This window comes from Ranitomeya variabilis, chromosome 8 (genome assembly GCF_051348905.1).
Source record: "Ranitomeya variabilis isolate aRanVar5 chromosome 8, aRanVar5.hap1, whole genome shotgun sequence".
In the NCBI taxonomy this organism is placed as follows: domain Eukaryota; kingdom Metazoa; phylum Chordata; class Amphibia; order Anura; family Dendrobatidae; genus Ranitomeya; species Ranitomeya variabilis.
The window spans coordinates 116539831-116565709 of NC_135239.1; the positions used below are offsets into that span (position 1 = coordinate 116539831).

At 43.3% G+C, this 25879-nt stretch overlaps 1 protein-coding gene across 16 annotated transcripts in view; it reads right to left on the reverse strand.

The window, feature by feature from the left end:
- The window catches only part of RBFOX2 (RNA binding fox-1 homolog 2), a 641301-nt gene that overhangs the window by 262421 nt on the left and 353001 nt on the right, over positions 1-25879 (reverse strand). For 9 of the 16 annotated variants that reach the window (XM_077276184.1, XM_077276185.1, XM_077276172.1 and 6 more), the window contains exons 2-4: positions 21254-21478; positions 17985-18128; positions 17799-17852 (exon numbers count right to left, since the gene is read on the reverse strand). In XM_077276184.1, the coding sequence (XP_077132299.1) occupies positions 17799-17852; positions 17985-18128; positions 21254-21478 (423 nt within the window). The remainder of the gene's footprint in view (positions 1-17798; positions 17853-17984; positions 18129-21253; positions 21479-25879) is intronic. The other 7 variants (XM_077276174.1, XM_077276182.1, XM_077276175.1 and 4 more) reach the window with 1 other exon arrangement.

A 25879-nucleotide genomic window follows, 5' to 3' on the forward strand; every position in this document is an offset into this window, starting at 1 on the left:
GACCTGCAAAGCGTTTGTCCGGATGCTCCCTATGTCGCTGAACTAGGTCCTGGAACTCCGGGTGATTGGCAAATGCCCTATGAGGACACTTGGTCCTTTTGAAGGACACCGAATTATCCATATGGGAGGTCGCAGGTTCCTCGTTAACCTGCAGTGACAGGTTGACGGCCTCAATGAGACTATCCATAGTAGTCTGAACCTAGCAACTCTAGATCAAGGGGTCCATCAGACTCCGGTTCAGAGTCCTGGTCGCTATAGGTGCCTGGAGAGAAAGAGCAGGAAGCAGAGCTAACGGATGCCGAGGCTCCGGAAGGCCTGGGGGACGAGCTATGAACACGTTTCCTAGATGCCCGCTTGTGTCTAGAATGAGAGCGGCCCCTGCAAACCGATGATTCCCCTGCTGTAGGGGAATTTTCTTGGGCAGGCAGATTAGTGGTTCTGCTCCTGGATGGATCCTGGAGGGACTCGATCACTTTAGTCAAGGAAGCCATAGATTGCGAGAGTGACAAAGCCCACTCAGGGGGGCTGGTCACCATGGGCTCGGTAGCGGTGGGGAGCCCCTGAGCACATTTAGTATCACAAGCATGACAGAGCGGAGCAGTGTGCCCGCTTGGTGGCGCAGCCTGACAGGAGGTGCAAAAAGTGACAAACACCGTTTTGGAAGACTATTTTAGGTTTTAGGTAGAGACATGTTGAACCTTGTTAAGTCTAAAGGAGCTGCAGGGATGCTGCGGCTGAAAAAGAAAAATCAGCGGAGCACTTTGCGTGCAGCTAAAAAATTAGCAGGGCACTTTATGTGCAGCTGTCTAAGTTGGCTGTATGAAGGGGGGACCTGCGGTAGTGTGGCAGAGCACTTACCCTGGTCCTGTGCCTGTGTCCCAGCGGAGTGCCTGTTCCTACGTCCTTTTGCCGAGTTAGGAAGGCAGAAGATGGCCGCCGAGATTAGAAGGGCGCTTCTCGCAATGTCCGAGAAGCGCCAGACCAGTGGGCGTGGCCTGCGGGCATGACGCCGCTCTGGGCAGTGTTTTTCCGGCCTGCGGCCTAGCTAAGGCCAAAGCCGGGGAGTAAATTAGTGAGTCCGGCCGCCGATGCGCTCGGGAGCACCCCACCCTGCTGAAAAGACTCACCGCTGTGCTGGAGGTCCGGTGAAGTGCAGGGGGGACGGTGCAGGAACCCTTAATCCATCATCCCCTTTGCTGGGGAGGTGGAGAGGGACCGTCCAGCTCCATGCAGCACCGCTGTTTAATCAGTGGTGGTGCAGAGGGGGGCAGCTGGACGCCATGGCAAGGGGGCCTCTGTGTATCCTAAGGGTATGTTTCCACGTTCAGGAAACGCTGCGTTTTTGACGCTGCGTTTTTCTGCTGCGTCAAAAACGCAGCGTCCAGATGTTACAGCATAGTGGATGGGATTTTATGAAATCCAGACTCCACTATGCGTTTAAAAACGCATGCGTTTTTGCCGCGAAAACGCATGCGTTGTGCGTTTTTTCAAAACGCTGCATGTTGCTACTATGAGCAAAACACGCAGGTACACCACAGGTGACCTGCCAGTGACCTCAGGTGCAGTTTTGGTCAGGATTTTACTTGCATAAAATCCTGACCAAAGACTGATGCAATCCTGAACGTGGAGACATACCCTAAGGGTTCGATCCCCTATGATTTCACAGGGCTGTGTCAGTCTGTGGCATCCCACGTCGCAGGAGAGGGTACGGGGAGGAGACACTCGCCGTGCTCGCCTGTTGATGTTTGGGGGAGATCGGCCCCTAGAAAAGGTCCGTCGCCCCAGTCTTCCTCTTGCGCAAAAAGGGTTAAAAATAAAAAATAAAGAAAATGTGGTCTGAATGACAGACCCCAGTGTGCCTCCTACAGACATTAAGCTTAAAACTGGTTCTATCAGGAGCTAGTGGGCGGTGTATATTGCAGAGGAGGGGCTAACCTTTTTTGCATTTACTTAGTGTCAGCCTCCTAGTGGAAGCAGCATACACCCACGGTCCTGTGTCCCCCAATGTGGCGATGGAGAAAACATACTTTTTTTCACTATAATTTTAATTTACACCCACTTTTTTTTTTTTACAAAAAGGTAACAGGAGAAAATGAAACTAAAAAGTTGTTGTGCAATTTCTCCTGAGTATGCAGATAGTCCATATGTGGTAGGAAAACCACTGTTTGGGTGCACTGCAGGGCTCAGAAGGGAAGGAGCACAGTTTCACTTATTGAACACAAATTAGCTGGAATCGAGAGAGAGCCCCATGTCACGTTTGGGGAGACCTAATGTGGAGGGGTTTCCACTCTTTAGGCACAAGTGACCTCATTTTGGAAACTAGACCCCCCCCCCCACGCAAGAACTTCTCTAGATGTGCTTTGATAACCCTGAAACCCCAAGTGCTTCACATAAAATTGTAACTGAGTTGTGAAACGTGAGAAAAAAATAAAATAACCAGTGTTATTTTATCCCATTTTTTTTTTTTATTTATTTATTTATTTATTTTTTTTTACAAGGGAAACAGGAGAAAATGGCCAAAATCTGTTGTGCAATTTCTCATGAGTATGTCGATACCCCATATGTGGAGGAAAACTACTGTTTGTGCACACGGCAGGGCTCTGAAGGGAAGGAGTGATGCTTTGAAATGCAGACTTTGATGGAATGGTCTGCAGGTATCATGTCGCGTTTGGAGAGCCTCTGGTGTGCCTAAACAGTGGAAATCCCCCACAATTTACCCTATATTGGAATTGATCTAGTGTTATCCTGGTATGTGAATTTGTCACTGTGGTGGCATACACGAGTTGTGTTGAGCATGTTCAGCTGGCATAGGAGTTGTGTAGAGTGCATCAGTAGTGCAAGTCAGAAATAAACGTATTCCATGGATGAGTGGTGGACTCAAACAGTGTTTCATACACAGACCAGGTGTCACACTCATAAGTGGTGTCCTTGCGTATCCCCTTTCTGTAACACACTTTGCACCTTTTTTGCAACCTTCCTCTTTTGAGTTTGAGGGACCTCACTGGGGAAATGTTGCCCTGGTACAACACGTGCAACTTCTGTTCCAGAAATACTGGGGCCCGCTCCTTCCTGACTACCAAATATTAAGGCCTTGATGACTTTCCTGGAACTAAGGTACGTACTGGTCTGGCCTGCACATTGTGACATCACATAAGCTTTGTACATTGCTATCTGAACGATGTGCACAGCCAGCTTCTTGTACCACACCTTGGCTTTACTCATTGCACTGTACAGCTGGACAATTTGATCAGAGATCAACTCCCCCATGTTCTTGCTGTACCCCAGTACACAGTCTGGTTTGGTGACCTGTATGGTGGTCAAGAAAAGGACTTCTCTAGTCCTTGTAAGATGCTCCATACAGTATGCCCCATATGCTGTTGCTGCGATTAAAATAAAATAATAAAAAAAAAATCACATACTCCCTTTCTTCGCTCAGGCCCCCGGCACTTGCAATATTCACCTTCCCCGTTCCACCGCTGCGCGCTGCTCTGTCTTCCATTCTCTGCAGTGACTGTTCAGGCAGAGGGCGGCCCTGAACAGTCACAGCCAGAGGATGGAAGACAGAGCAGCGCGCAGCGGTGGAACGGGGAGAGGCGAACATCGCGCAGTGCTCACCCTCCCCCGATATACTCACCTGCTCCCGGCGCAGTCCCTGGCAGTGTCTCACTGTCAGATTGTCTCCAGGAGCCGGCGGCATCTTCCTATGTTCAGCGGTCACGTACCGCTCATTAAAATAATGAATATGCGTCCATATTCATTACTTTAATGAGCGGTACCACGTGACCGCTGAACACAGGAAGAGCTGCCCGGAGACCATCGGAGATGCAGGGACCGTGCCAGGAGCAGGTGAGTATGTCACAGCCGCCGCTCCCCCGCCGACCCCCTGGGACAACGACTCGAGTATAAGCCGAGAGGGGCACTTTCAGCCCAAAAAAGTGGGCTGAAAATCTCGGCTTATACTTACCGGTATATATATATATATGTATATATATATATATATATATATATATATATATATATATATATATATATATATATATATATATATATATATATATATATATATATATATTTATATATATATATATATATATACACATATATATATATTTATTAGATTGCACTCAGGCTAGTGTTATTGAATGATTGTGTTCATCTGCAATTTTTTTTTCAGCTCGGATCGGACTGCGGAAAAAAAATAATTGCAGCATGCTGCGAATGGCTGCATATATCAGATGTTACTCACCAATGCAAGTCAATTTGTGCGAGAAAAAAATCTGCATGGCACATGGAGCATGCTTGTGCCGTGCGATTTATATGCACCCATCTCATAGGAAACCCGACATTTCATCAGCTGAGTACAGTAAATTCACAGCATGAACTGTCAGAATAGGATATATAGATACAATAGATAGAAAGAGGTCATTGAGATATATAATTACCAAACACTGTAAAGTAACACACTGGCGCTATGTATTGGCCTGAACCTTCAGCTGCAAGCACCTTGGCACGTAGTGTGCAACCCTGCCAACCAATACTAAAATTAGAATAAAATCAACAAACAGGTGCTGCGCTAGCAGGAGGAACTGTGACTAGGAATACATCTCAGTCACCTACCTCACTGTTATGAACTGATGTGTCCACTTGGGACAATGAGCTGCTGCAGACCGTCCTCTGCTATCTTGGAAGATCTGTGATTAGACAGTGCAGCCACGTAAGCGATGCACTACCATCCGGGGAGCGTCCTCCCGTAGTGCTGAAAACCCCACCAGTCTCGCCGCTGTAGTGTCCGGCAGGCAGCTACGGCCGATAGCGCCGCCGTGCAGTGGCGTGGTGAGCGGGGGGCGTGGCTACTAGGTGACGTCACCAGTCCGTATGACGGACACTAACAGGGGACAATCCCGACGCGTTTCGAGGGTGCCGACCCTCTTTCTCAAGGTGTGGCTTCCCTGTCAGCACTGGTTGCTTTATAGCCACACCTCCTAATGTCATGTGCAGCGTGGAGCTGCCCACTAGCTGGAAACGTCTTACAGAAACCAGAACACAAGCAAATACAAACTGGCCACCCCTTCGGGTGACCCACTGAAGGAAACTTGAATCCTGTAATGATAGCAGTGGCGAAAATAACAGTGAAATATATATACTACGCCCCTCTACCCCATGGAAAATACCCTCTCCTGCTATCTTATGACAAAAGCTTTCTTTAAAACTATATCTTTATTAAATCTCTAAAAACCTTGTAATACATAGTATCAACCCCTGGGCAGATAACCGAGTTACCCTAAAACAATTACTCCCACTAAAACCTAATGATTTCATTATTATAATAAAGTGTGCAAAATTTCATAGCCAAAGAAAATCCCTGTATGGTAACATTTGGGCTCATGGTCTGGTGGTAAGGTCGCCGGCTGTGGTATCTAATGCTACAGCTTCTCCTGGGTTCAAATCCCATGCGGATCTCTTTTTTATTTTATAACTAATTTTATTATTTAAAATTTTAATAAAAATGTTTATTATTTAAGTGGTTTAAAACAATTTAAAAACCCTTTTGGGCTAGTGATTATAATCATTTATACCACACAAAACCACCTCCAAACGATAAAAATGTAAATATAAAAATATACTGTTCTTTATTCTTAAAACCCGCACAAATTTAAAAAGGGGGGGGGGGAAACCCTGCCAATTTATAAGGCAAACAATTCAATCTCGTAATTGAGACCCTTGGGAGCCAAACTGTCCAGTGTGAAAATCCATTTGGATTCCACTTGTGACATACTTCTCAAATAATCCCCGCCCCTTGGATTTTCCTTTACTAATTGAATCCCACAGAAGGAGGTATGGCTGCAAGATCGATTATGCTTATCCGCAAAATGGCGAGACAAAGGATGCCCCAGAAAACCTTTTTTAATATTGTCCAGGTGTTCCTTTATTCTCTCTTTAAGCTGCCTTTTAGTGCGGCCTACATAGAGTTTGTCACACGGGCATCTCAAAATGTAAATAACCCCTTTAGAGTGGCAAGTAATGCTGTCCCGGATTTTGAACGACCTCGTGTTATCCGCATTCCAGAACAGCTTTTGAACCGAATGTTTACTCTCTGTACGTACACAGCACGAACACCTTCCGCAATTAGTAAACCCTATATTCATGGACTGTGGGTGGCCCATAGGTTTATGTCCCGGACCCCCCATACCCATTTTCATGGTGGGGGCCATAATACTCCCAATATTTTGGACCCTTCTATAAATAAACCTGGGATTCACCGGTAATAATTCCCCCACCTTCTTGTCCTCTTTTAAGATGGGCCAATGTTTCTGGATGATGTTAGTGAATTTTTTCCTGTTAACATGAAATTGAGTAATAAACGGAAGGTTTCCGATTTCCTCTGCTATACAACGAGCCCCATTTCTCGGTTTAACGCCATGGACCAAATGAGTTCTTGATACGGTTTTTGCCTTCTCCCTTGCCTCCTCAAGGAATGGTAAATGATAACCCTTTTTTGTGAACTGATCCAGCAAATACTTAGATTCAACATCATAATCCTGATCTCTAGTACAGTTCCTTCTGACACGTGTGAACTGACTTTTTGGGATGTTTAACAACCATGCTGGTAGATGACAACTATCCGTATGTATATAGCTGTTACAATCAACCTCCTTCCGGTAGCACTTAGTGGAGAGCCTCTCGTTATCTACGAAAATATTCAAATCTAAAAAGTTGATATCAGTGCTACTTATTGTGGGGGTGAATTCAAGGCCAAAGGCGTTATCATTAAGCCCGGTTAAAAAGTTTTGTAAGTCCATCTGTGACCCCTCCCAAAGCACATCGTCAATGAAGCGACGCCACAGTATAAGGCCCTTGCGTAATTGGCCCCCCCTATAAATGTGTGACTCCTCCCATAATCCAACGTAAACATTAGCATAACTTGGGGCAAATTTCGTCCCCATTGCAGTGCCCCAGGTTTGCAAATAAAATTGTATATTATACATAAAATAATTATGGGTTAAAATGAATTTAATACTCTCAACAATAAATGAGACCTGAGTAACATTATAAATAGACAAACGTTTGAGGAAATGTTCCGCTGCTATGCACCCCTTGTCATGATCAATAATAGTGTACAACAATTTAACATCTAAGGTGCCCAATATATACTCTCCAGACCACTTTACAGTTTCTAGTGCCCCAATTGTATCCCCTGCATCCTTCACGTATGCTGGAAGGAGTGTAGTGCATTTCTGCAAGTGGATATCCACGCTGGAAGGAGTGTAGTGCATTTCTGCAAGTGGATATCCACGGCTGGAAGGAGTGTAGTGCATTTCTGCAAGTGGATATCCACGCTGGAAGGAGTGTAGTGCATTTCTGCAAGTGGATATCCACGTGGAAGGAGTGTAGTGCATTTCTGCAAGTGGATATCCACGTGGAAGGAGTGTAGTGCATTTCTGCAAGTGGATATCCACGTGGAAGGAGTGTAGTGCATTTCTGCAAGTGGATATCCACGTGGAAGGAGTGTAGTGCATTTCTGCAAGTGGATATCCACGTGGAAGGAGTGTAGTGCATTTCTGCAAGTGGATATTCAGTTCACACGTGTCAGAAGGAACTGTACTAGAGATCAGGATTATGATGTTGAATCTAAGTATTTGCTGGATCAGTTCACAAAAAAGGGTTATCATTTACCATTCCTTGAGGAGGCAAGGGAGAAGGCAAAAACCGTATCAAGAACTCATTTGGTCCATGGCGTTAAACCGAGAAATGGGGCTCGTTGTATAGCAGAGGAAATCGGAAACCTTCCGTTTATTACTCAATTTCATGTTAACAGGAAAAAATTCACTAACATCATCCAGAAACATTGGCCCATCTTAAAAGAGGACAAGAAGGTGGGGGAATTATTACCGGTGAATCCCAGGTTTATTTATAGAAGGGTCCAAAATATTGGGAGTATTATGGCCCCCACCATGAAAATGGGTATGGGGGGTCCGGGACATAAACCTATGGGCCACCCACAGTCCATGAATATAGGGTTTACTAATTGCGGAAGGTGTTCGTGCTGTGTACGTACAGAGAGTAAACATTCGGTTCAAAAGCTGTTCTGGAATGCGGATAACACGAGGTCGTTCAAAATCCGGGACAGCATTACTTGCCACTCTAAAGGGGTTATTTACATTTTGAGATGCCCGTGTGACAAACTCTATGTAGGCCGCACTAAAAGGCAGCTTAAAGAGAGAATAAAGGAACACCTGGACAATATTAAAAAAGGTTTTCTGGGGCATCCTTTGTCTCGCCATTTTGCGGATAAGCATAATCGATCTTGCAGCCATACCTCCTTCTGTGGGATTCAATTAGTAAAGGAAAATCCAAGGGGCGGGGATTATTTGAGAAGTATGTCACAAGTGGAATCCAAATGGATTTTCACACTGGACAGTTTGGCTCCCAAGGGTCTCAATTACGAGATTGAATTGTTTGCCTTATAAATTGGCAGGGTTTCCCCCCCCCCCCCCCCTTTTTAAATTTGTGCGGGTTTTAAGAATAAAGAACAGTATATTTTTATATTTACATTTTTATCGTTTGGAGGTGGTTTTGTGTGGTATAAATGATTATAATCACTAGCCCAAAAGGGTTTTTAAATTGTTTTAAACCACTTAAATAATAAACATTTTTATTAAAATTTTAAATAATAAAATTAGTTATAAAATAAAAAAGAGATCCGCATGGGATTTGAACCCAGGAGAAGCTGTAGCATTAGATACCACAGCCGGCGACCTTACCACCAGACCATGAGCCCAAATGTTACCATACAGGGATTTTCTTTGGCTATGAAATTTTGCACACTTTATTATAATAATGAAATCATTAGGTTTTAGTGGGAGTAATTGTTTTAGGGTAACTCAGTTATCTGCCCAGGGGTTGATACTATGTATTACAAGGTTTTTAGAGATTTAATAAAGATATAGTTTTAAAGAAAGCTTTTGTCATAAGATAGCAGGAGAGGGTATTTTCCATGGGGTAGAGGGGCGTAGTATATATATTTCACTGTTATTTTCGCCACTGCTATCATTACAGGATTCAAGTTTCCTTCAGTGGGTCACCCGAAGGGGTGGCCAGTTTGTATTTGCTTGTGTTCTGGTTTCTGTAAGACGTTTCCAGCTAGTGGGCAGCTCCACGCTGCACATGACATTAGGAGGTGTGGCTATAAAGCAACCAGTGCTGACAGGGAAGCCACACCTTGAGAAAGAGGGTCGGCACCCTCGAAACGCGTCGGGATTGTCCCCTGTTAGTGTCCGTCATACGGACTGGTGACGTCACCTAGTAGCCACGCCCCCCGCTCACCACGCCACTGCATGGCGGCACTATCGGCCGTAGCTGCCTGCCGGACACTACAGCGGCGAGACTGGTGGGGTTTTCAGCACTACGGGAGGACGCTCCCCGGATGGTAGTGCATCGCTTACGTGGCTGCACTGTCTAATCACAGATCTTCCAAGATAGCAGAGGACGGTCTGCAGCAGCTCATTGTCCCAAGTGGACACATCAGTTCATAACAGTGAGGTAGGTGACTGAGATATATAATTAGTGCAGTGCACTTTTAGCTTACTCTACATGTATTTAACTAATTAAATATATTTTTAAAAGATAGCAGAGTCCCCCTTATTTTTCTTAACCAGCTGAGGGTTGTTGCATATAGTCTGGGAAGGGAGTAATAAACATGGAGCTTCCCAGGCTAATAATATCAGCTCACAGCTGCCTACTTAGCTTTTACTGGTTATTAAAAATAGGGGGGCCCACTTCATTTTTTCGGAGTCCCCCCTTTATTTAATAACCAAAGGCTAAACTGACAGCAGGGCTGATAATAGGCTGGTAAGGGGCCATGGATATTGTCCCCTCCAAGACTAATATCAGCTCGCAGCTGCCACCAGAAGTGGCGCATCCATTAGATGAGCCAATTCTGGTACTTCGCCTTAGCTCTTGCCACTTTGCCCACATGCATTGGCAAGTGGAGTAATAGTTTTGGGGTTAGTTTTTTTTATGTCCGCTGATATCAAGCCGAGGGGTTAGTAATGGATAAGAGTCTTTTAGACACTGCCATTACTAACCCTGTAATTAAGTTAAAAAAAAAAAAAGCAAAGTTCTTCACTTGAACAAAATACCCCTTAACCCTTTTTGACCCATTTATAAAGATGAAAATAAAAACAAAGTAATCCTCACCTGTCCGCAGATAATCCAAAAAAGATGATGTGCCACGACGAACCCCAGCTCTGCTACAACCGGATGGTGTGTTGAGTGGTGGCATAATGTGACCGCTCATCACACCGGCCAGAACAAACTGACAATAGCACGACAAAGCTTCGGTCAGCGCAGCACTGACAGGTGTAAAGCATTGCAATACTAGTGCATTGCAATGCATTTTATTAACGATCAGAGAGAAAAAAGTTTAAGTCCCATAGAGACAGTTTATTTAAAAAAAAAGAAAAAAAAAGAAGTACACATAATTTGCATCGCCACGTCATTAATGACCCAAACTATAAAACTGCCACACTTATTAACCCCTTGATTAATCTCTTAAAAAAAAAAAAAAAGGGGGGTTTGTGTTCATTCTGTTTCTCCAAAAATCTGAATAGAAAGCGATCAGAAAATGTTAGGAGACAGAAAATGGTACCAAAAAAACCATCAACTCGTCCCACAAAAAAAAAACAAAAAAAAAAAAAACTTCACATGACAGTCAGAGGAAATATAAAAAAATTATAGCTCTCAAAATATCTCAATGCAAGAACTTGTTTTTCAAGAAAAAGCTTTTAGTGTGTGACAGCCAGAAAAATCTGGTATTGCTGTTATCGCACCGGCCAGAAGAATAAAGTCGCCTAATCACTAAGGCTACTTTCACACTAGCGTTTTTTGCAGTCCGTCGCAATGCGTCGTTTGGCCGAAAAAACGCATCCTGCAAAAGTGCTTGCAGGATGCGTTTTTCCCCATAGACTAACATTAAGCAACGTGTTGCGACACGTCACAACCGTCATGCGACGGTTGCGCCGTGTTGTGGCGGACCGTCAGATGCAAAAAACTTTACATGTAACGTTTTTTGCTGCCGACGGTACGCTTTTTCCAACCGTGCATGCGCAGCCGGAACTCCGCCCCCACCTCCCCGCACCTCACAATGGGGCGGCGGATGCGCTGGAAAAATGCATCCGCTGCCCCCGTTGTGCGGTGCAGAGAACGCTAGCGTCGGTAACCTCGGCCCGACGCACTGCGATGGGCCGAGCCCGACGCTAGTGTGAAAGTAGCCTTATACTGCACGAGGCTTGTCGTAAAAAAATAAAGATGACCAATTCTTCATCTGCTGTTGATTTGTTCATTGTTCTGCTTCCCAAAGATCGCAACGCAGTAAGGCTTGGCTCACAGTTATCCTGCACTGAGCGCTTACACCAGGGTTTCCATGTAGATCTCTGAAATACGTTCCTCACACAGAACCCAAAGGCGGAAGATGAGGCAGTATGAGTCACTGGACGCTGTCTGGCCTGTGATCCGGTGGTGCATGTCTTTTTAAGGGTGCATAAAAGAGCGTTCGGCCATAGTTTCATGCACCTCTGAAAAGGACACCGCTGAACAAGGACCAAAGGGGGTCTAGAGCAACTCTGCTGCCTCAATACAGTGAATGGATCCCTCGGGTTTCATCTGAATCACGTCATTCAGAGATTTAGATTTCCAAGAAGTATCGTTTCTCCTTGCAGAGATTGACATGCTAGGCATGCCAAGTTGAAGAGACTTAAAGGGAACCTGTCACCCCCCCAGGCGTTTTTAACTAAAAGAGCCACCTTGTGCAGCAGTAATGCTGCATTGTGACAAGGTGGCTCTTTTAGTTCTGGGTGCTGTAACTGCCGAAATAATCAGTTTGGTAATTTGTCCTAAATACCTTTTCTTCAGTCAAGGAGGCAGGCCTTTCCCCCCTGCTGCAGACGCCACACAGCCGTCACTCAAGTCTTTTTGGCGCCGCCTCCTCACCGCTGTTTTGAAATGAGCCGGCGCCTGCGCTCTTTTCTCCTGCCTTGGGCAGGCGCAGTGAGCGCTGCCCATCTGTCCTCATATGCAGTCCAGCTGACTGCGCCTGTGCGGACGCCCTGCCTGTGAATCCCCACCCCGCAGAGTCTTCTTATTCACAGGCAGGGCGTCCGCAATTGGCTCTGCCAATGTGACATGGCACCTTCAAACCATTCTAGCAAAATCTGAACTCCAATATGGAACTCCTTCCCTTCTGAACTTAGCACTGTGCCTCAAAAGTATTTTCCAACGGCATATGGGGTATTGGCATACTCAGGAGAAATTATGTATTAAATTGTACTGTTCAATTTCTCCTATCATCGCGTTAGTAACTAAAAAAGCCACCTTGTGCAGCACTAATGCAATCTTTTTTTAAATTTGTCCCTCATACCTTGAAATAGTCCTGGGGGCAGGTCTTTCTGCCCCTAATCCAGACGCACCACAGTCATCACTCATGGCCTCTTGGCGCCGCCTCCTCAGTATTATTCAATTGTCCCAGCACCTGCGCAGTCATCTTATGCCTTGGGCATGTGCAGTTAGCGCTGCCTGTCCAGTGACGTCACTTGATGTCTTGATTACTGCGCCTGTGTGGACACGCGGCCCGAGATCCCGCCCCGCAGTCTCTTCTGAATTATTCACACTGCGGGGCTGAGATTCTTGGGCATGCGCAGTATTTATCTTCGGCTCTCCCTCATCTCCCTCCGCCTTCCTCATACTGTGCAGCGTCACAGGAATCTGACAATATCTGACGATATCAAGCGCCGGTACAATTGAATAATGCTGAGGCGGTGGCGCCCGGTGCCAAGAGACCATGAGTGACGGCTGTGGTGCGTCTGGATTAGGGGAGGAAAGACCTGCCCCCGGACTATTTTAAGGTATGAGGGACAAATTTCAAAAAAGATTATTTCTGCGGTTACAGCACAAAGAACTAAAAGAGCCACCTTGTCAGAATTCAGCATTAGTGCTGCACAAGGTGGCTCTTTTAGTTGCAAACACCTGGGGGGGGGGGGGTTGTGACAGGTTCCCTTTAATGAAAAAAAAAAAATTGGGCTAGCCTGAGGGTTAGAAATGCTCACTACACCCCTGGATGAATTCCTCAAGAGGTATAGTATCCAAAATGGGGGTCACTTGTGGGGCATTGCCACGGTTTCGGCACATTAGGGGCTCTCTAAATACGACATGGCTTCCTCTATCGATTCCAGACATTTTTGCGCTCCAAAAGTCAAATGGCGCACCTTTCATTCTGAACCCTGCCACACGCCGAAACAGTAGTTTTCCACCACATATGGGGTATCTGCATACTCTGAAGAAAACGGACTGTACAATTTCTCCTGTTACCCTTGTGAAAATTAATTTGGGGCCAAATCAACATTTTTGATGGAAAAAGTAAAAAAACTTTTTTCCTTACACATTGTTTTAGTTCCTGTGAAGCACCTCAGGGGTTAATAAACTTATTAAATGTGGTATTGAGCACTCTGAGGAGTGAAGTTTTTAAAATTGAGTGTGACACTTCTGAGTATTTTCTGTCATATAGGCTCCTCAAAGTCACTTCAAATGTGAAAAATGATAAATTATTGATTAGTGATGAGCGAATATACTCGTTACTCGAGATTTCCCTAGCACGCTCGGGTGTCCTCAGAGTATTTTTTAGTGCTTGGAGTTTTCGTGTTTTAGCGCCGCAGCTGAATGATTTACATCTGTTAGCCATCATAAGTACATGTGGGGGTTGCCTGGTTGCTAGGGAATCCCCACATGTACTTATGCTGGCTAACAGATGTAAATCATTCAGCAGCGGCGCTAAAAACTAAATCTCCGAGCACTAAAAAATACTCAGGAGGACACACGAGTGTTCTCGAGTAACGAGTATATTCGCTCATCACTATTGTTGATCAATATTGAATCCTTCTAACAAAAAATATGTTTAACCCTTTCACGACATGCGCCGTACTATTACTGCGCATGTCGTGTCTCCCCCTTTGATGTGGGCTCCGGCGCTGAGCACAGTAACACAGTAACACACAGTAACAGTGGGAGGTCAATATAAGGTCGGGAAGACCAAGCAAAGTTTCAGTGAGAGGCTAGTAGGATTGCTAGAGAGGTAAATCAACCTCTGCTTGACTGTAAAATACCTTTAGATATATTTCAGACTCTGAACAGTAGAATAATGTACCAGAACTCTAGAGACACTTGCACAAAGATGGCCTTCATGGAAGAGTCATCAGAAAAAACATCTCCTGTGTCTTCACCATAAAATGAATAGTATGCAAAAGAACATCTAAACAAGCCTGATGCATTGTGGACACAGGTCCTGGGGACCGATGAGGTTAAAATAGAACTCTTTAGCCACAATGATCAGATGGTATGTGTGTAGTGCTGTGGGGTGGGGAGGTTCACACAAGGTCTTCTCCGAAGGCTTGAATTCTCTTGTACACAGGTGGTGTATGGTTTTAAGTTTTAACACATTGCATGCATTACTTGTTGGCAATTAACCCAAAGCACCATTTCATTGTCAAAATGAATTCAGCTTAAATTTATGACTTAGAATCAGACGGCACTAAAACAAAAAAAAACAAAAAAAGAAGAAGAAGAAGAGGTGGGGTAGAAATGGATTAGAAGAGACATATATAATGATCCCTTTCTGAAAAAAAAAAAAAATTAAATTTACCATGGAACTGTAAATGTTAATCTATAACCGAGACGGATTTTCCGCTTCCTATGGACTGTTCAGAATACAAAATGTTATCAAAAAACAAAAAAACATTAAAAAAAACAAATCACATTTTTAATGTCAAAAGATTTCGCAAACAAAACTACTTTGATAAGAGGGAGTATAAGAATTTGGAATATTTGGTATTAAAGCAAGCCTAGTAATGCTAATACAGTATTGGTCTGTATTTTAGTGAAAACGCTGAGAAGGTTAAATTTTAAAAATTTGAACAAAAGTTGGCTACGTGCATCCTGGAATGGAAGACATAATTACCTGTACAGATTATTACTATATAAAAGAACAACTATGTAGCCACAAATTAGCATACTTCTGTTGCATTTCTTGATAAAATAAACTTAGCAATATATTAAAAATTTACATCAGGCAGCTTGCTTGCGATATCTTTTGAAACTGTCCATTTGAAACCATAAATTCCAGATTCAGCAAAATATTCCTACCAAATCTACATAAGACTTGTTCAATTGACATATTGCATGCTTTTCTTCCTTGCTGTAGACTGGTTTTATTTATTCCATAGCAGTTAATAGCAATTTTCTAAAGAAAATTCTGCCCACACTTGTTTTATTCTATTTAATAGTTAACAGCTGCTATACAAACAATAAATACATACTTCTGATCTACACAGACAAACAAGTACATTATACTAATTTAGGAGATTACAAACTTTGATGTTCTCAGTCACTGAGCAGCTCTGATTGTGGAGGGTCATGTCTTATATAAAACGTTCTCTCCTAATACAATAATACTACTACTACAGGGTGTCCTTTACTAGCACATGGGGCTTCCCTGTCTGCAGCAAATACCGCATATACCGTATTTTTCAGACTAAGATACACCGGACCATAAAACACACCTAGGTTTTAGAGGAGGAAATTAGAAATGAAAACGGAGCAAAAAATGTGGTGAATTCTGTACTTCATATCCACTATCCTGGTATATATGGTCCCCTCATCCTTATCCTGGAATGCATGGGCCCCCCTCATCCCTAGCCTGGTAGGCAGGGCCCACTCATCCCTAGTATGGTATGCAGGGCCCCATCTCAATCCTGGTATCCATGGCCCATTCTTATCCTGGTATGATTGGCCCCCTTTTAATCCTTGTATGCATGGCCACATTATAAAAAAAAAAAAGAAAAAAAAAAAAAAAAACACACAGACACATTACACTTATCTTTTTACCTTTGTGCTCCCTTGCAGAGTCTTGTTCTGGTGCCAGCAGCTGCTTTATGCTTGAAAGTAGCGCATGGAATGGACATAATGCGCTGCTTACAAGCAGAGCACAGCTGCCTGAATACTCACTGCTCTCTATGCCGGGACTATGTGCATGGAGGGCAGTGAGTATTCATTGCTCGATATTCACTAGGGCTCACAGTGTCAACCATGGACTTCCTGCAACTGCTGGTGGTCACGTGTGCCCGCTACATAAGAGAAATGAATATTCACTGCATTCCATGCCCATGGGAGTGGAGGTGAATATTCATTTCTTTTAATTAGCAAGCACATGTGACCGCCGGCAGCTGCAGGAAGCCGGCAGCTGACACCGTGCGCTCACTCTACTAAAGATCGAGCAATGCAAACTCACTGCAGTCCCGGCGTAGAGAGCGGAGAGTATTCTGGTAGCTGTGCTCTGCCTGTAAGCAGCGCATGACATCCATGCCATGCGCTGCTTAGAAGAAAAGCAGCTGCTGGCATCGGAACAAGACGCTGAGGGGGAGCGCAGAAAGAGAAGTGTAATTTATTTTTTTATTTACGTTTTTCTGATGTGGTCATGCATACCATGATGCTATTAAAGAGAAATTTTCACTGCCCTCCACACCCATGGGCGTAAAATGCAGTGAATATTCATTTCCCTTTAGCAATGGGCACAGACTTTAGCCGCAGCAGCTGGCTCCTGTACATATGGACTATAAGACGCACCCCCCCATTTTTGGAGGAAAAAAAAGTGTGTGTGTTTTATAGTCTGAAAAATACGGTAGGCATTTTACCATGCTAACAAGGTGGTCATTAGAAGACATTTAAAATGGGTTTTCCAGTTAAATTTTGTTACGCTGTATACTTGTTTGGGTATATTAATTGACTCCTCATTGCAACTGCTGTATAGTGTGCATGACCACTGCAGACAATTACTGTGCTCAGCAGACTGGAGGCAATGAATGCTGCGCCCGGCAAAGTCTGAAGGCAGCACACAGCATGGTAAAAGCAATGATGGCCGATTATAGCCAATTTTGTAATTTGTAAACTCCACAGAATAAAAGGGTTAAATCATAGACTTTCCACTATAATAAAAAAAGCTTTTTTTAAATATGTATTATTATAATCGTATATTTTTGATTTTCTTAAATGTAGAAAAACAATCCACCTACAACACTTAACCTGATGAAGCAGCAGATGAGAAGGTAATTCATTAGGGCAGCACAGGGTAGGAGGGTGTGAGGAGTTTTAAGGTATTTTCTAAAAGATCCTTTATAAATAACGCCCATTATACTTTGCTGTGACATATGCAAGATCAGGTGAAAAGCTTGTGCATAAACTATAGTATAGGCAGATGTTATTCTGCCTGTGCAACGCTGCACAATATGAAGCTGATTATACTGCCACGTATCAGATATTTTCTCCTGCCACAATTCTAACAGGAAAGGGAATAACAGGCTGAACTTAAATGTATTAAACTGAACCAGATGTGGAAAGATCTAGATTAAGTTACACGTGTTTAAACAGATGTAGCTTTCAGAATATTCAGAATTTTTCTTCACTTTATTATTGCGCCTGCAGTTCTTCATATAAATTGTTAAAGAAAAAATAAATTGGAGTAACAAACTGGAATATTGGTTTTGGGGAAATTGCTGATAAATGCATTTAATTTTTAACGCTTTTTGTATTTTCAAATATTTTAATCATTAAGTGGGCTTTAGGAAGAACAAAAAAATATATATAATTTCAAATATTTCCCTTTAAACTGAAATCTTTGGGAATATATTTACCGCAAGTTACATTTTGCATAGATGTTATGAAACTTATAGCAAAGTTAAAAAATAGCTTTAACTTACCTTTGAGCCTCTTTCATTAAAAATTATTTCTACATCAAGAATTTTTCCAAATTGCTGCAGAAAAAATAAAATCACTTAAAAACGTTACCATTTTAAGTACAGGATTTACAATTTATTTATTTGCCAGTAGAATGCAATGGTTCTAAATCTATAACCTGATTAAGCAGAATTATACCAATTACTTACTCCAAACATTTGCCGTAGATCAGGGTCCCGAAATCGAAATGGTATGTTGGAGACATGAAGTCGCTTCGGCGTTGCTTTTGTTTCAGCGATGTCATTGTTTTGCGCTTGCGGCTGTTGCCCTTCTGGCTGAGCTCCATCTGTCTGCTAGCATGAAATTAAAAATGGCGTACACCAAGAGATAAGCCACTTGCAAACAATCACACTTTCCATTGAAGACACAGCATTCAAGATTCTGCAGTTTGCAAGGGTTACTTTTACAGAAAAATACATAAGAACATCTTAGCAAAAATTGTATATCCAAGTTTATATTGCTTGTGCTGTTCAAACATCTTGTAACATGAATGCAAGAATAGAAATGAAAGGATGGAAATAAGATTGCATCAAGCCCTTCAGGATTGAGACCCTCCTTATCAGAAAGTGATCAAAAGTGTTTCATAGTCTAATAACATATCCTAGCAATGTTTAATGGCCTCAGTGTTACATATCTGTTAGGCTAGGTTCACATTGCGTTAGGGCAATCCGTTAAGCACATAGCGCTAACGCAATGTATCTTTCGGGATCGCGTTTCCGATCCCGCTAGTTCAGATCCCCGATCTGCGCTAGCAAGGACCGGACCTCGGACGCACAAGCAGCGTCCGAGGTCCGTCAGAAAATAACGGCATATCGCTAGCGCGTGCCGAAAATGGCATGCGCTAGAGATCAGATTCACATTGCCGTCAATGGGTGCGCTAACGGACCCGTTGCATGGCGTTAATTGCGACAATGTCGCCATGCAACGCAGTCAGTTAGCGTTAACCCATTAACGCAATGTGAACCTAGCCTTACATGTTTAACACTTTTTTTTCCAGTAATTCAAGCGTTATAGGGAAGCCCATTGGGAGAGAGCCATTTGTAAAGCATGCAGTATTTTATACAGCCAGATGTTAATTATAAAGGCAGCCACACTGAGGTGATGTTTTCACCCATTCACCCTTTTCCGTACAAGAGGTTTTAAGAGCTCTAAAAATTGTCTTGTTTGAGTATTGCCCTTTAGGACACGCAGGATCTCATTTTTACGTAACTTTGAGGGGCACATTTGGCAGGAAAAAAAAGTAAATTTGTATTTCACATTTTTTTAGGCCATTAATCAATTGTTACGTAATGAAAATGTAAATGTTTTACTTATTATTTATTTACTTAGAACAATAGTAGATCTAGGTAAATTCAGGAGTTGGAATGCGAGGCTGAAATTGGCAAACCCCAGCGGGTCTTACCAACCACCAGACATCTGATGATGACGACATGATCGCTACAATGGGAAGAGGTGGCAATTAATTGTGCCTTCTCTATGGGGAGTCTGAAAGTCGGATTCTTGCTCCTGCACAATGTCACTGCAGCTGCTCATTATTCAATGACGGTTTAAAATATCATTGCAGAGTTATATGTGGACCAGCAAAATGTTTTAAGTCATTGGATGAACAGCCAGCAATTGATCACCCAAAAAGGAAGGTGTGGGGAAAGGAGAAATTCAGGCTCATTTACACTTCAATGGTTTTTTTGGGGAAAAAAATCCCAATCTTTCAGGATTTATGGCATATGGGGTTTTGATGTTCAAGTAAAAAGCAAGTTTCCAGATAGAGATTGAAATATATATTTCAATCTCTAAGTATATTACATCTCAATCTGTGCATCTCCCTATTTTGCTACTAGACACAAATAATCTCCGGAGAGTGAACCTGCATGTCAATTGTTAACTCTAAGCAGTACAGCCTGGGAAGGTGCATTACACACATTGCCCCAGACAACCTTGGTGCAGGCCTGCTCAATTTGTCCTTCCTTGTGCACATGCCTGTCCGCATCTCTCTCACATGGTCACCTGAACACTGGGACCTCAGCGCTGGCATCGTAGGTACAGTGCTAGCCCATATGTCAAGTGTGAAGTGGTTTTGTTTTATGATGGTCATTACAGCCATTAAGGAGAGGTTACCTAGTACTGGACACCCCTTAAAAGGAAATTTAAGAAATTAATTTAAAATAAAAGTAATGCTATTAAAAAGTGACCCTGTCACTAGCTTTTCCCAATATACACTAAATCCACCACATTTATTGCCTCCTTTACAGCAGTCTAGCAACCTGTATACAAGGCCTCAACTCGACGCACATCCCAAAAATATCTTGTATTATCCCACAATAGGAGGAGTTATTCACATTCACATGAAGCAGGACAGGATGATTGAGATTACGAGGAGGAACCAAGCAAGACCAGGAACTCCCATCGGACTGGACCGTGCCGTATTGGGAAGCAAAGAGGGGGTGGGGGGTATAAAGAAAAGTATATGGGATAATATGGGATATGCAGAGGGGTTTGGGGACTTCTGTATAGTATGACAGACTGATGTAAAATGCATTAAAAGGGTGTCCAGGGTTTTTATTTAATTTATACTATGAGCCTAAAAAGTAACAGGCAGGTAGTTACCAACAGGCAACTACCTAACTGTTCTACATAGCACTGGCTCAGACAGATCAGAAACCGCTCCTGCCAGCGACTCAGCTGCTCCAAATTAACAGAGCAGCTCTTCTTGTGTCTGCTCGGTCGACAATGCTGATTGACAGCCAGGGAGAAGGCTGTCATCAGCGTGATATCAGCAGTAGAGTTGAGCAAATTTTTTTGGGTTCCCTCTTATTCGGAAAGCTATAGGGCTTTCTGAATAAGCTGCAGAGGGATCCTGGCTTCCCGGATCACGCCGGCTGATCGGCGCTGCAGCTTCATGTGTCGTGGCTGTGTCAGTCACAACACATGCATGGAGAGCCCAACAAACAGCCGGGTTCCCTCTGCAGCTTATTCGGCAAGCGATATAGCTTTCCGTATAAGAGGGAACCCGAACAAATTCGCTCAACTCTAGTCAGCAGATATGCCCCATCAACAGAGCAGAGCAGAAGGAAAGCTGCTGCTCTGTCAACATGTCAGTGGAAGATGCTGAATTGCAGGCAGGAGCCATCTGACCATTTTGTGTTAGAGATCAGCACTGAGCACAACAGGCAGTTAGCAACTACCTGCCTGTTAGTTCTTAGGCCATAGTAAAAACTACATAGTCCTGGATAAACCCTTTTAAAAATGTCCGAGTTTTAGTTTATAATTGGACAACTTGGTGACATATTCCCTTAAAAAAAGTCTTCCTAATAAGAAGAGTGTTAAGTTATACTGTAAATAGCAAGGAAATTTTTATCTGCACAATTAAATATGCAACTATTTTTTCAGACAGGCTTAGACTTAATAAGTACACACGCACCGTACTAGACGTATTCGCTGTGCTTGCAGCAGGGGCATTATGCTCTGCATGACCTTGCCCTCCCCCATAGAGTGGGAGCCCGTGGTCTGTGGAAGAAGCCGCATAGTCTTGTGCATGCTGACTCCCATATTCTGTGGACAAGCCATTCTGTGGTGGTGGCGGAAAAGGGATGGCAGCAAAAGGTTGAACCATGGTCTCAGGAGTAGCTGTTGGCTCCTGGTTACCCTGTGAAGAGCACATCACAAAATTACAATAGTTAAAAAACAAAACAGTTAAACTACTAGAGTTTAAGTTACTAAACCGTTAAATTTACTACTGTCGGCTTTTTAACCCCTTTACCCCCAAGGGTGGTTTGCACGTTAATAACCGGGCCAATTTTTACAATTCTGACCACTGTCCCTTTATGAGGTTATAACTCTGGAACGCTTCAACGGATCCCGGTGATTCTCACACTGTTTTCTCGTGACATATTGTACTTCATGATAGTGGTAAAATTTCTTTGAGATTACCTGCGTTTATTTTTGAAAAAAAAAAATTTGGGCGAAATTTTTGAAAATTGCGAAATTTTCCAACTTTGAATTTTTATGCAATTAAATCACAGAGATATCTCACACAAAATACTTAATAAGTAACATTTCCCACATGTCTACTTTACATCAGCACAATTTTGGAATCAAAAACTTTGTTAGGGAGTTATAAGGGTTAAAAGTTGACCAGCAATTTCTCATTTTTACACCACATCTCATTTGAAGTCACTTTGAGGGGTCTATATGATAGAAAATACCCAAGTGTGACACCATTCTAAAAACTGCACCCCTCAAGGTGCTCAAAAACACATTCAAGAAGTTTAATAAACACCCTACAGGTGTTTCACACGAATTTTTGGAATGTTTAAATAAAAATGAACATTTAACTTTTTTTTTCACACAAAATTTACTTCAGCTCCAATTTGTTTAATTTTACCAGGGGTAACAGGAGAAAATGGACCCCAAAAGTTGTTGTACAATTTGTCCTGAGTACGCCGATACCCCATATGTGGGGGTAAACCACTGTTTGGGCGCATGGCAGAGCTCGGAAGCGAAGGAGCGCCATTTGACTTTTCAATACAAAATTGACCGGAATTGAGATGGGACGTCATGTTGCGTTTGGAGAGCTCCTGATGTGCCTAAACATTGAACCCCCCCAAGTGACACCATTTTGGAAAGTAGACCCCTAAGGAACTTATCTAGATGTGTGGTGAGCACTTTGACCCTTTAAGTGATTGACAGAAGTTTATAATGCAGAGCAGTAAAAATAAAAAATCATATTTTTTCACAAAAATGATCTTTTTGCCCCCAATTTTTTATTTTCCCAAGGGTAAGAGAAGAAATTGGACCCCAAAAGTTGTCCTGAGTACGCAGATACCCCATATGTGGGGGTAAGCCACTGTTTAGGCGCATGGGAGAGCTCGGGGGGGGGGGGGGGGGGGGGGCATCACAGTAAAGTGACAGATCGCCGATCTGACATTTTGCTGTGCGCTTCCCGGCGCCTCTCTAAGCAGGCACTGTGAAGCCACCTCCCTGCAATCCAGGGCCTGCAAGGAGGAGACGCTCGGTACAAGGTGAGCACGAGAGAGAGAGAGAGAGAGAGAGAGAGAGAGAGAGAGAGAGAGAGAGAGAGAGAGAGAGAGAGAGAGAGAGAGAGAGAGAGAGAGAGAGAGAGAGGAGGGGGAGGGAGAGAGACATGATTTCAATGGACATGATTTCAATGGAAAAAAAATGCATGAAAAACCGGATTAGGAGGCCGGATTCTTCATTTCACATCTCAGGTTCATACATTTTTCGCCAGATCCGTCGCTGTTCGTTTAGCCGGACAGACAAACCGTTCTTCTGTATGTTTTCTCCACCCGCCGGAAACAGCTATTCTGAAGGATCCGGCGAAAAACGGATTTAACGTGTGGCCATCAGGCGCAATCCAGCGCTAATACAACTCTGAAAAAAAAACGGATCTGGTTTTTTTTTTTTCAAAACTCGCCGGATTGTGCCTGACGGCAAAAACCTGACGTGTGAAAGCAGCCAGATATATGGATAGATACATGTATGTATCTATAGATATATCTATCTATAAATATATCTATAAATCGATATAGCCATAGATATATAATAGAAAGGCCGATGTTTCTTAATGAGCGTTTAATAGAAAAAAAAAAAAAAAAAGGAAAAAAATGGTGTGGGCTCCACCGCACAATTGTCTGCGCCAGAGGGGGAAAGCCGAAGGCAAATATTTGTAGCCTGGGAAGGGGTTAATACCCATGGCCCCTCCCAGGCTATGAATATCAGCCCGCAGCTGTCTGCGTAGCCTTTAATGGCTATTAAAATAGGGGGACCCCCCCCCAAAAAAAAAAACCATGGGGTCCCCCTATATTTCATAGCCAGAAAGGCTACGCAGACAGCTGCGGGCTGGTAGTCAAAGCCTAGAGAGGGGCCATGGATATTGTTTGCCCCCCGCTACAAATACCAGCCCCCAGCCGCCCCAGAAATGGCGCATCTGTGAGATGCGACAATTCTGGCACTTAGCCCCTCTCTTCCCACTTCCGAATAGCAGTAAGATATGGGGTAATAAGGGGTAAATGTCACCTTGCTATTGTAAGGTGACAGTAAGCCCGGGTAATAATGGAGAGGCGTCAATAAGACGCCTATCCATTATTAATCCTAGAGTAGTGAAAGAGTTATAAAAAATAAATAAAGACATCCAGAAAAAAGTATTTCATTATTCTTAATTTAACCATACTTACCATACTTGATCGCCTGCAAAAAACGTAAAATAATAAGCCGCATACTCCCTGTCCGACGCAGTCCAATTAATAACGAGTGTCCCACGACATCGGGTGATGTCACTGCTCTATAGGACCCTCAGTGACACACTGACAGGAGACAATGGCTCCTGCAGTGCATCACTAAGAGGTTACTGTAGTTCACTGGTCTCACTTTATGACATTGCTGCTTGGGAACTTTCTCACACAGTCCCTAGTCTCACTTGTGGCACTGCTATTTTTTTTTACAGTGGTGGAGGAATACAGTGCGGAAGGATAGCTTCCATCATTGTATTCCTGGGGCACGGTCCCATCAGCTGATGCTGCTGCTCTCCACGGGAGATCGTCGTGGGACACTTGTTTTTATTGGATTTCTGCGGATCAGGGAGTATAGTGTTTGTTTATTATTTTAATATTTTTTACAGGTGACACTGGCTTCGGGGATCAAAGTGACAAGTGTGAGTATGTACGCTATGTTATATGTATTGTATGTAATGCATGAAGCAGGTATGGTATGTTATGCATGAAGCAGGTATGGTATGTTATGTATGAAGCAGGTATGAATGTTATGTATGAAGCAGGTATGAATGTTATGTATGAATAGTAGGTATGAATAGTAGGTATGAATAGTAGGTATGTATGTAGGTAGTATGCATGTTTGTTGTATGCATGCATGCAGCATGGATGTAGCATGGATGTATGTAGTATGTATGTCGTATGTATGTAGTATGTACAGTATGTTGTATGTAGGCATTTTTTTGTTGTTGTTTTTTTACATTCAACACATTAGCCAGATGATGGGACTACTAATGTCCGATCATTGGCTAATGTGTCAATCACTGTCATTGTAGCAGGCATAGCCCGATGAGACTTGGTAGTCCCATCGGACGATGCCTGCACACACACACACACACACACACACACACACGCACAAAGACCCCCGACAAGCCCACATAGACACCCCCCCCCCCCCCGGCAGCCTGCGCTTATCCTCGACAGGCAAAACCCCCAGCAGACCCTCGACAGGCACACACAGACCACCCCCCCCCTGGCAGCCCGCACAGACCCCCAACGGTCCCGCACAGACCCCGCCCGCACACAGACACTCACAGTCTCCGCCCACACTCTTCCCCCCCTCCCAATCTGCAGCGTTTCACCCACAGCTAAACCGCAGATCTTATTTATATCTGCGGTTTTGCTGCGGATGTGCCCGACTCAATACAAGTCAATGGGTGCAGAAACGCTGCAGATCCACACAAAGAATTGACATGCTGAGGAAAAAAATAACGCTGCGTTTCTGCGTGTTATTTTCCGCAGCATGTGCACAGCAGATTTGGTTTTCCATGGGTTTACATGGTACTGTAAATCGCATGGAAAACTGCTGCAGGTCCGCAGCGTCAAAAACGCCACAGATCCGCGGTAAAAACCGCAACGTGTGAACATAGCCTTACTCTGGAATGCTTCAACGGATCCTGCCGAATCTGAGACTGTTTTCTCATGACATAGTGTACTTTATGATCGTGGTAAAATTCCTTTGATACGACTTGCGCTTATTTGTGAAAAAACTGAAATTTGGCAAAAATCTTAAATTTTGCAATTTTCAAACTTAATTTTTGTATCCTTAATCAGAGCGATGTCAAACAAAACAGTTAATAAATAACATTTTCCACATGTCTACTTTACATCAGCACAATTTTGGAAACAAAATTTTCTTTTTTTGTTAAGAAGTTACAATGGTTAAAAGTTGACCAGCGATTTGTCATTTTCTAAAAAAAAAAAAAAATTTCAAATTTTTTTTTTTTTTTTTTTTTTTTTTTTTTTTTTTAGGGACCACC